Genomic DNA, 12,311 nt, shown 5'->3' on the forward strand with positions numbered 1-12,311 from the left:
TGTCCAGCCCATCCATTATCAGTCAATCGTGGCTAGCGGGAAGGTTCCTGTCTTTTTCTGTGGCTAAACCAACTAGGCTCGTAATTTTAATACTTTTATTCGCATTTACAGATGGCATACAAGTTTGTTATTGAAAGTTGAAAACTTCACATGTTCCAGAAGGCATTTCTGCATTTTGATAAAAAAATAGAGTTTACATTCAAATGGCTCTCCTGTGAAGTAGTGATGTGCGACATACGCCTAGTTCCCTGAAATGAGTCACTTTGTACATTGCTGGACATGACCACCTTGTTGACCTGATAGCCAGCGAGGTGAGACAAGTTGTCTCACCAACAGCTCACATGCATAAACCTTGCATAAACCTACCCCCAGTGCAAATTGTCTGGGTAGCCATGATTAGCTGTTCAGGAGTCTTATGGCTTGGGGGTAGAAGTTGTTCAGATGCCTTTTGGACCTAGACTTGGCGCTCCGGTACCGCTTGCCGTGCTGTAGCAGAGAGAACAGTCTATGACTAGGGTGGCTGGAGTCTTTGACAATTTTGAGGGCCTTCCTCTGACACCGCCTGTTATAGAGGTCCTGGATGGCAGGAAGCTTGGCCCCAGTGATGTATTGGGCCGTACGCACTACCCTCTGTAGTGCCTTGCGGTCGGAGGCCGAGCAGTTGCCATACCAGGCAGTGATGTAACCAGTCAGGATGCTCTCAATGGTGCAGTTGTATAACTTTTTGAGCATCTGAGGACCCATGCCAAATCTTTTCAGTCTCCTGAGGGGGAATAGGCTTTGTCGTGCCCTCTTCACGACTGTCTTGGTGTGTTTGGACCATGATAGTTCGTTGGTGATGTGGACACCAAGGAACTTGAAGCTCACAACCTGTTCCACTATAGCCCCGTCGATGAGAATGGGGGCGTGCTCAGTCCTCTTTTTTTTTTTTTCCTGTAGTCCACAATCATCTCCTTTGTCTTGATCACGTTGAGGGTGAGGTTGTTATCCTGGCACCACACGGCCAGGTCTCTGACCTCCTCCCTATAGGCTGTCTCATCGTTGTCGGTGATCAGGCCTACCACTGTTGTGTCATCTGCAAACTTAATGATGGTGTTGGAGTCGTGCCTGGCCATGCAGTCATGGGTGAACAGTGAGTACAGGAGGGGACTGAGCACGCACCCCTGAGTGGCCCCCGTGTTGAGGATCAGCGTGGCAGATGTGTTGTTACCTACCCTTACCACCTGGGGGCGGCCCGTCAGGATGTCAGTGCTACATGGCGATTAGTCATTTAGGCAGGTTACCTTGGAGCTCTTGGAAACAGGGACAATGGTGGCCAGCTTGAAACATTTTGGGATTACAGACTGGGACAAGGACAGATTTGAAAATGTCTGAAGACACTTGCCAACTGGTCTGCGCATGCTTTGAGAACAGACCCTGGTATTCCGTCTGGACTGTTTAAACGTTTTGCTCACTTCGGCCACGGAGAGCGAGATCACACAGCGTTATATTCCTCAACGCGAGCATAAAAGGCATTTAGCTCGTTTGGAAGTTCTGCATCGCTGGGCAACCCCTGGCTGGGTTTCCCTTTTGTAATCCATTATAGTCTGCAAGCCCTGCCACATACAACGACCGTCACTATATAGCAAAGTTGGGTTGGAACTCATAAGATGTCACCCTTCTCCATCGGCGCCAATATTGTCAGCTCTAATGCAACATCTATCTGTCTGAGCTGAGTTATTTGGGTCCGGTCGGTGTAACACATTCATTGTGTAGTGGAGATGGTGAGTGCACTGTGGGCCTGCCTGCTGGACTGCATTTTCCTGTTTTATTGTGGTTTTCGTGTTATTTTTATTTTTTTACATTTGAGTCATTGAATGAAATGCTTTTCCTTAGAATAGAGGGAGCCGATGGAGAAGGGAGAGGGAGAGCATGTAAATCTGTCTAGTCCATTGTGGAATGACTGATGTTAGGACCAGAGGATAGGATAACCCTATACTCTCAATAAGCGATCAGTTCATTGTCCACTTTCAACAGCATCACCGAGACATGTTTGACTCCCTCAAACTCTTTGGCACATATACAGCAAGACACTAGAAAGATGTGGCATCATGTCTAGGGCTTCAGCATTTCAAATATGTAGCCTACTGTACATATATTCCATTCGATTATCAGCCATGGGAGTTTAGTAATTTTTGTAGGATGTTTTGCACTGGACATTTTGAAGATCATTGGTGATCAGTGTGTCCATCATCATAATAATAGTTATTAGGTGGGTGCTCATTTGTCCTATTTAACAAATGTACAAGATTGTATTATACGCATGTGTGAATTGGAAATGTGTGTTTTGCATATCCCAACTACCCTTGAGACACCCTCGGAGTGGGTTCACTGCCAGGGTCTGCCATTATCAAAGCGACTTGGAGCAATTAGGGTTGATTGCCTTGCTCAAGGGCACATTGACAGATTTTTCACCTTGTCTGCTCGGCGATTCAAAATGTTGTGATTTGACTTGCGATATATACTGAACAAAAAAATAAACTATCAACGATTTTACTGAGTTACAATTCATAGAAGGAAATCAGTCAATTGAAATAAATTCATTAGGTCCTAATCTATGGATTTCACATGACTGGGCATAGGCTCGCCCACCCACTGGGGAGCTGGGCCCAGCCAATCAGAATTTGTTTTTCCCCACAAAAGAGCTTTATTACAGACAGAAACACTCCTCAGTTTCATCAGCTGTCCGGGTGGCTGGTCTCAGACGATCCCGCAGATGAAGAAGCCGGATGTGGAGGTCCTGGGCTGGTGTGTATTTACATGTGGTTGTGAGGCCGTTTGCGCTGCTTTTTGTGCATATGGAAAATTTCTGGGAACTTCTATTTCACCTCATGAAACATGGGACCAACATGTTGCGTTTTATTTTTGTTCAGTATAGATCAAAAACATTGGAATCATAGAAATTGAATGATTTATATTAAAAAGCTAAGTAGAAAGCGGCATCGTTCTTGTTTGGAATAATGGGTTGACTGCATTTGACCTAACAGAACAGTATGCAAACTTATAGTGAATCTAACAGTGGGGAGGAGGAACTGGGCTGCTTGAGTGACATGGGGCGTGGCTTGGTGTGTGTGTGTGTGGGAAGTAGCTGCAAGTGGAGAAAAAACATTGAACTATAAAAATGGACGTTACACCTGGCTCAGTGACGTTATTAAAATATTGCATGCGATGTAGATATTGCAAATGTCAATATTTCGATGTGAATTTGATTAATTGTGCAGCCCTACGTCAGAGCCACTAAAACAGGTGCGTTTCAAACTCATCATAGTCCTGTCATCAGTCTCACTTTGGTTTTATACATGGAATCTCTTAAAGAATGGCCTTGAATCTGTTGAAGAATTGTGGTAGTATGTGTTCTGTTCTGGGGTTGGATAAGGCCAAGGTTATCTCTAGGGAGATGGTAGCCTTTGTAGTGAGTTTCTGTGTGCGTGTGCTGCTGATGTCACCCACAGTGAACAGGTAGGCAGGCAGTTCTAAATGTGACCGTGTCTTTACTGAGGGATGAATCGTGTTTGGCTAGGGGCTGCAGCAGATCTCCATTGTCTACTGTTCAATTCACTTAGTGATCGTTATGTCTTAAGCACTTCTTGCGCAGTGTTCCCTACCACCGACAAATAGCACTGAGGTCAAGGCTTCCCTCCAGCCAATGAGAGATGGTTAGGCCCAAGATGCTGTGATGTCATCAGGGCCATAGTAAATAGAACTCTGAACTGGGGTGTACAGGAACTGATGTGCAACTTCCTATAATATAATTTCTACCATACAATTAGATGGGTAGCTATCTCCCTTTTTGTCCCTTCTGTTATAATGATAAAGGAGAGTTCCCTCTTCACCCTGACCATTCTCTTTAACCTGTCACTCCCAGAAGCTTTTTAACAGGCTCTTAAATTACTTTTACCAAAGGCTATGGATATACTGACAAGATGCATGTCTCTCCGCCCTAACAATGGGAGTCGTTGTCCACAAAGTGGCATGGCTGGCTATCTAGCTCCTTTCTTTGGATTGGTGGATACATTATTGTAAGCCTTTTTTGAATATTCGATGAGGGTTGTTGACGTCAACCGCCTGTATTCAATGCTACTAGCCTCATGCCATGAATATGCAGAGCCATCTCGAGATGACTCCAATATAAAGTGTTTTTTTATCAAAGTTGCCAGGATCTCACGTCCTACTTATATCAGTACACTTGTAACAACTTAAGCATTACAAAACTTCTATTAGATCAAATAAACTTCACGTAACAAATAAGCCATACATATTTTTTGTTGACCGACACTCATTAACTTCCATTCAAAAGCTCCTTGCTTGGTGGACGAAACAATGATAAAATGCCACATGCTGGAGGGAGTTTTTTTGGTGAGTTGGGCCCCTGTCTTCCTCTGCTTTTACACAACTTTTGAGTCTACTTCCATGACTTTTGTCTTCATCAAGGGACTTTGTCTGTGTGTAGGGTAGATATGTAATTGAAAAGGAAGAACTGAGGCTACACATGAGTGAAAGAATGCGGTGCCTGCCTGGTGTGGTTGTGGAGTCTCACCATTGATAAAGGTTCAGGTCCTGGTATTGTTGAGCCCTTCCTGGAAATGTGGTTTATGTTAGCCCATTACCAGTGAGCTAGGCCAGGGGTGGGGTATTGACCCTTGTGCTTTCTCTTGTTTAGCTATGCCCTCAGGCTTCATTCAGTCAAAACTGGTATCTGTGTTACCTGGATATTTAAACAACAAATTAACATTTGACCTGTGCACAGTGTGCAGCAAGAGAGTACGTTTGAATTATTTCAAATTGTCAGGTCTAGGCTACACTGTTTTGTTCATTAGGCAACATTAATAAAAAAATATAAGGTCTTTTTACCAGTAACCCATAAACCCGGCTACTGGTTTTGATTTGAATAGGCTAGGTCTCCATGTTTGTGCTTCATATGCACTCCAGGGCATTAGCTAGGGGAATTCCAGTGGTAAAAGGCCTGATTTGCTTTGTGGGGAGGAATAAAATCCTTTGCTTACATTCCCAAATTGTACGTTGTTTGGCCTTTTTGTTTAATAAATAATTATTTTAAGAAAATAATGAAGCTGTCATCTGATATGATGTAAAAATGAAATGTCTGTGAGTAGTTGTGGTGAGCCATGGGGGGTTGTGCCAAACAGCTGTGTACAGAATAGTTCTGAATCAGAGATGTGTACTGCTTGGAGTAACAATTACATAACGCCTCCCCCTGCCCCTCTCTCTGTCAGATTCTATTCCTGTCAGTTACCATACCAGCTGCAGGCGCGGAGGTGGCACCTCCAGCCCTGTGTGTGTGTCTGTGTGTGTCTTGATGGAGAGCGCCCTGTTTTTTTCCATTCAGTTTAAATTAAACTCTCCTCAGTGTCTGGTATGTGATCTGAAAGCAAAGTTGGTTTTGGCTGCATTTCAAGTCTGAACAGCTAGATGGATAGATAGATAGATAGATGGAGGATTCTCCCTCAGCCCCTAATAGCCCTGGAGGGAGAAGGAGCTCCATGGCCCGCATAATCAATGAGCCTCAACCCAGACAAATACCTGCAGGTTGTAGGCTACTACTACACTATCAGAATCACAAACTGACACATGCCTTGCAGTCCCAGTTCAATATACACATGTACACTCCCACATTACTACAGAAGTAGAATAAGGTGAGAAAGTAAAACAATGTTGAGAAAAACATGCTCAACTTGTCCTAGAAATAAAGGTTCACCAAATGTAGCCATGGATAGTGATAGATCAATGTTAGATAGGCCCATGGGCACAGTATGCAGCAACACCTCCCGCTGCTACCCTGCAGATGGCAGGTTGTTGCTGTGTCAGGGTTTCTATGTGTGAGTATGGTCTGTAGGTGTTATGCCAGCCAGGCCTGGCAGACAGACAGGGTGACCGTAGAGTGGTGCCTGAGAGGCAGCTGGTGTGATGTTGGTGATCTGGCCTCCCACAGGTCTTTGTTATTGGAAAACAGGTTAACTCGTTGTTCCTCCTCATGCAGGCTGACAGACAGACAGACAGACAGTCTCTGTCATGTTGTCAGCAGTGAGTTCAACAACAGATCAGAGCAGGGCTTGTACTCAACTCAAGCTATACCTGCCCTGAGAGCACCTATGTTCCCCTGCAGGAGTTTTCTGGACCAGCTATTCAAAGAGCCCCAGGAATGGGGTGTTTTGGCATCACCACAATGCCTCGTCATCATCAGACATTCTTGTTTGGCTGGCACACCTAAAATGTTCAGCACATGATTACTAGTTGGAGTTCTAATTGGTATTGTCAGACCATTACTATGAGCTGAGCCAAATGTAGTATGAGGTTGTGAACAGGACTTTGGAGTCCACATTGAAAAAGGGTCCAGAGATGTTTTTCAACAGAGTTACTTAATGGTGAAATGCTGCCAAATGAAACGTTGGCCAAGGATCACTTCCCATCACCCCTCCCTACCCTGGTCCCCCGCCCAGTCCCCAAGAGACCATGCAGCTCTGCTCTGTTCTGATCATCTCTCTGTTGGGGTGCTGCTCAGTGTCAGGCTCAATGACATCACCAGTCACTCAGTCACAGCAGCACAGCACCACCACACCCCTTTTAAGTACTGTGTGCAGCTGACCTGATATTAAACCCCTGGCATAACACTTGTTGTTTAGCCACAAAGGCCATTCATCCATCCCATGTGCTGCAACTGCAGATAACCACACAACCTGCAGATACTGTTGTCAAGCTTATTACCATCAAGTTAACTAAGCTGCAACATGTAGAAGAGTGAAGACCCTTTGACGAATGTCTTCAAAGTATTTCTAAATAGCCTTCTGCTTGAATATGCCCTTTCCCTATGTTCTCTTCCCACTTCATAGCCAGTCAGTCTGGCACCAATTGACAGTTGAGTCCAATGAAAATGTTGATGTTTCTAGAAATGCAGTGTGCCTGTGTGAGAGAGGCCTACTATGGTGTGATTGATTGATTTATTATACAGTGCATTCGGAAAGTATTCAGACCCCTTGACACTTCCTCATTTTGTTACGTTACAGCCTTATTCTAAAATTGATTAAATTGTTTTTTCCCTCATCAATCTACAGTTGTGGTCAAAAGTTTTGAGAATGACACAAATACTAATTTTCACAAAGTCTGCTGCCTCAGTTTTGATGATGGCAATTTGCATATACTCCAGAATGTCATGAAGAGCGATCAGATGAATTGCAATTAATTGCAAAGTCCCTCTTTGCCATGAAAATGAACTTAATCCCCCAAAAACATTTCCAATGCATTTCAACCCTGCCACAAAAGGACCCGCTGCCTTCATGTCAGTGATTCTCTCGTCAACACAGGTGAGAGTTTTGACGAGGACATGGCTGGAGATCACTCTGTCATGCTGATTGAGTTAGAATAACAGACTGGAAGCTTTAAAAGGAGGGTGGTGCTTGAAATAATTGTTCTTCCTCTGTTAACCATAGTTACCTGCAAGGAAACATGTGCCGTCATAATTGCTTTGCACAAAAAGGGCTTCACAGACAAAGATATTGCTGCTAGTAACAGCCATGAATTAAGAATGGTACCAACACATCCTCCGAGAGCAACTTCTCCCAACCATCTAAGAACAGTTTGGTGACGACCAATGCCTTTTCCAGCATGATGGAGCACATTGCCATAAGGCAAAAGTGAAAAATAAGTGGCTCGGGGAACAAAACATCGACATTTTGGGTCCATGGCCAGGAAACTCCCCAGACCTTAATCCCATTGAGAACTTGTGGTCGATCCTCAAGAGGCGGATGGACCAACAAAAACCCACAAATTCTGACAAACTCCAAGCATTGATTATGCAAGAATGGGCTGCCATCAGTCAGGATGTGGCCCAGAAGTTAATTGACAGCATGCCAGGGCGGATTGCAGAGGTCTTGAAAAAGAAGGGTCAACACTGCAAATATTGACTCTTTGCATAAACTTAATGTAATTGTCAATAAAAGCCTTTGACACTTATGGAATGCTTGTAATTATACTTCAGTATACCGTAGTAACGTCTGACAAAAATATCTCATAACACTGAAGCAGCGAACTTTGTGAAGACCAATACTTGTCATTCTCAAAACTTTTGACCGACTGTACACACAATACCCCATAATGACAAAGCAAAAACAGGTTTTTATCAATTTTAGCAAATGTATTACAAATAAAAAATGTAAATATCACACTTACATAAGTATTCAGACCCTTTACTCAGTACTTTGTTGAAGCATCTTTGGCATCAATTAAAGCGTAGAGTCTTCTGGGGTATGACGCTACAATCTTGGCACACCTGTACATGGGGAGTTTCTTCCATTCTTCTCTGCAGATCCTCTCAAGCTCTGTCAGGTTGGATGGGGAGCGTCGCTGCACAGCTACTTTCAGGTGCCTGCTTTCCTCCTTTCCTTTGGTGGAGTGCTGCAGAGATGGTTGTCCTTCTGGAAGGTTCTCCCATCTCCACAGAGGAGCTCTGTCAGAGTGACCATCAGGTTCTTGGTCGCCTCCCTAACCAAGGCCCTTCTCACCCGAATGTTCGGTTTGGCCGGGCGGCCAGATCTAGGAAGAGTCTTGGTGGTTCCAAACTTCTTCCATTTAAGAATGATGGAGGCCACTGTGTTCTTGGGGACCTTCAATGCTGTAGAAATGTTTTGGTACCCTTCCCCAGATCTGTGCCTCGACACAATCCTGTCTCTGAGCTCTACGGACAATTCCTTCAACTTCATGGCTTGGTTTTTGCTCTGACATGCACTGTCAACTGTGGGACCTTTTTTATATAGACAGGTGTGTGCCTTTCCAAATCATGTCCATCAATTGAATTTACCACAGGTGGACTCCAATCAAGTTGTAGAAACATCTCAAGGATGATCAATGGAAATGGGATGCACCTGAGCTCAATTTCGAGTCTCATAGCAAATGGTCTGAATACTTATGTAAATAAGGTATTTCCGTTTTTATTTTTAATAAATTAGCAAAAACTTCTAAACCTGTTTTCGCTTTGTCATTAAACGGTATTGTGTGTAGATTAATGAGGGAAATGTTGTATTTAATCAATTTTAGAATAAGGCTGTAACGTAACAAAATGTGGAAAAAGTGAAGGTCTGAATGCACTGTACATGCATACACACACACACACACACAAACACACACACTCAAAAGGTATTCCTGTCATTCCAGCTGGTTTATATTCTCCTACTACCCAGGTAATTGAAAGCTGAATAGCTCCTAACGTTGTCCTCGTCCCCCCCAGCTCCAAAACTTAGGGATCAACCCGGCCAACATCGGGTTCAGCACTCTGACGATGGAGTCTGATAAGTTCATCTGTATCCGAGAGAAGGTGGGCGAGCAAGCGCAGGTGGTGATCATCGACATGGCCGACCCCAACACGCCCATCCGCAGGCCTATCTCTGCAGACAGCGCCATCATGAACCCTGCTTCCAAAGTCATCGCACTTAAAGGTAAGCCAGTTAAAACTGACAGTCTGAATTTCATTTAGACTTAATTTAACCAGGATAAAATCCCTTTAAGAGGTTAAAAACCTGGGAAACAATTGGAATTATCAAGTTATCCTATGTAAAACAGGCCTACCATTTTGTACACTTGTGTTGATGTTTTTATTGATATAGTACAGCAGCATTTAACCCTTAATGGGCCTGCCTTCATGATTCAGTTTTGACATGTTTGTGTTGTAGCCAGCAGATTTTTGTCAACATCCAATGTCCATACAGTGTTGAAGTAAACATCTGTTTATGTCCACATACATACAGCTATTTCTATTTAGTTTTGTAAAGTATTTTTGATTGGCCCAGACATTAGTCTTACTGACCTATGACCCAACAGTAGTGTACATTGATAGTCTTGTTCAGCAGCCATAATTGCTTTGTCTGTTTATGTTTTGTTTTTGTTTCTCTGTTTTGTTTGTTCTTTTTTATTATTTTTTCGGCTTTCTTATGTGTATGCAGACGGTGAGTTAAAATTTCAGTACAACTGAGTTGTGGAAGTTTTAAATCCTGTTTTTAAATCAGCATTAAAAAAACAACCATAAGACTTTGTTCAATTCTGATACTAGGGTCACTAGAAACACACACAAGCATACGCACACACTCTCACACTCACTCCAGTCTCTCCTTTCATATTAGACACATCATCACCATGTTATCATCCAGCTTGAGACTGACTCCCACTGTTCCAGTCCCACTTGTACTCTATTCCAAAACATGTCTATGCACACAGATAGACATCATTTTGTCAAAATACAGTGGCAGGAGTTTTATTATGGAATCAGAACTTTTATTTTTACATTACCAAAATCCATTCACATATATTTTTTCATACATGCTATATTTCATGCACCTATGTTTAAGCTATTATCTAACTATTAGGCCAATCTAAACAGGATTTATCTTTCACAACCTTCTAGCTTGAATGTTGGCATTACATCAATATGGTTTCTTAGATGTACCAATGATTTAGTATCTGTTTGGGGGTGGAAATATTGTGGGTTGACACAAATTTGTTGCTTGCCATTTCGATTCCCTCCCCAGTTCCTCTGTGTTTGAATGTAACGTTGCCAAAACCCATGGGATCCAATAGGGATCACTACCTTTGTCATAAGAGCTATGTAGTTTTATCATGGCTCTAAGTTTAGGTTATATATTATCCTGAAACGAGACCACATTAGTTGGGAGTAAAGCAGTAAGTAGACATGGGCTAGGTTACTCATGATGTAATCTGTTTCTTTTATTGAGAGATTTAGAATTCCCTCATAGCTAGCTAACTATCGCTGTAGATCCTTGCTCCTCCCTCTGTTAGAGGCAGTGAACGTGGCCTGGGTGATGATATTGATTGAATCAGTGCCCGTATTCTGATGGTAGCTCTGCTCAGATTAGATTATACACATATCCAGTGAGTCTTCCTCTGATATTCTACCCTATCAGATGATGTAGCAAGTGTATATTTCAGACCAGAAGGAGTATAGAGATGATGAATAGGGCCCTTTGACGAGTTACCATGGCCCAGAGGGCTGAAAATCAGATTAGCCACCAATTGATTGGTCGTTAAAGTAAAATACCCTTTGATTGGTTTAAACCAGTAGATTTAATTAGAGTCGTCCTCCTCCCTGTAGGTCCAACACTGCCCCTCTCCACCCCCATCCCCGCCACCAATCCTAATGTCATTTACACAGGCCCAAACCACTTAAACAAACCTCCTGGTTTTTACATATTTCCTGGGATTCCATTCAGACAGACTGACACAGACCCCATCCATGTGACAGTAGTGCTCGGTGTGTCCTCCTGTCCTCCTAGCTTCCTGTCTCCCCTTCTTTGTATTGTGACCCTGCGTTTTCCCTGACTGCCTGGTTTCAGCAACCAGTAATATATCTGAAAGGCTCATTTCTAGCAACTGAGTGAATAACTAATATTTCTGAAATAGCACAGTACCGAAGGGCCAGTTGTCCACTTGTATGCTATTTATAATTTATACCTGTGAGGGTAGGATGGTTGTGTGATTACACAATGTTTGGAGGAGGGACTCATTATCGGTCTATGTGGCTACAGCCAATAGGCCTATATACTGATTTCAGGAGTAGATATAGTCAACAATAACCAAATAGTATTACTGTTACATGCAATCTTGACTTGCCTGCAATTTAGTTTTGGAGCCCACTCTTCATTCACAAACATATGACCAAAGGACACAAGTTGAGTGGCAAATGTGAGAAAAGGGACTTTCAGTGCCTAAGATGGTAAAAACACGCAAATGCTATAAACTGTGCCAATAAATGATACTCTCGTTTTGAAGCAGAAAGCAGTTGTGAGATTATACTGGATTAGCAGTCATGATTTGCCATTATTTGGAGTCTCATTCCCAATCATCTATGTTGTACTGTAGGATGGAATTACAGGTTGTAGAACTATGTAGTGGGAAACGCAGGGCCGTGATCTTCTAGCATAGTAGCATAGCTATCTACCATCTCTTCTTACTCTTCCCTAATCTGCATTCAGACAGGGCCTGCCCTCCCTCTTTACCACTGTACTAAATCTATCATGTGATGGTTTAGTGACCCTGGGGGATGTGAGAAGCAGAATACACAACATGTACCATGCAGATTCTCACGTGCACCTCCAATTGCTTAATATGGTCCAATCAAAACTCACTTTGTTGATTTTGTTTACACTTTAAATGTGGCTGCCGATGCTTTGTAAGTGAATTGCTTTCTGTGATTTACAATTAACTTTCGATAAAATTAACAGGGAATACATTAATTAATGCTTCTTAATAAGGCT

General features: G+C 42.9%; 1 protein-coding gene across 4 annotated transcripts in view; it reads left to right on the plus strand.

Annotated features, from left to right (window-relative positions):
- The window catches only part of LOC121573560 (clathrin heavy chain 1), a 75,493-nt gene that overhangs the window by 16,627 nt on the left and 46,555 nt on the right, over positions 1 to 12,311 (plus strand). For 2 of the 4 annotated variants that reach the window (XM_041885643.2, XM_041885646.2), the window contains exons 2-3: positions 9,275 to 9,482; positions 9,987 to 9,989. In XM_041885643.2, coding sequence (XP_041741577.1) covers positions 9,275 to 9,482; positions 9,987 to 9,989 — 211 coding nt within the window. The remainder of the gene's footprint in view (positions 1 to 9,274; positions 9,483 to 9,986; positions 9,990 to 12,311) is intronic. The other 2 variants (XM_041885644.2, XM_041885647.2) reach the window with 1 other exon arrangement.

The sequence above is a fragment of the Coregonus clupeaformis genome, chromosome 9, assembly GCF_020615455.1.
Source record: "Coregonus clupeaformis isolate EN_2021a chromosome 9, ASM2061545v1, whole genome shotgun sequence".
NCBI classification, from domain to species: Eukaryota; Metazoa; Chordata; class Actinopteri; order Salmoniformes; family Salmonidae; genus Coregonus; species Coregonus clupeaformis.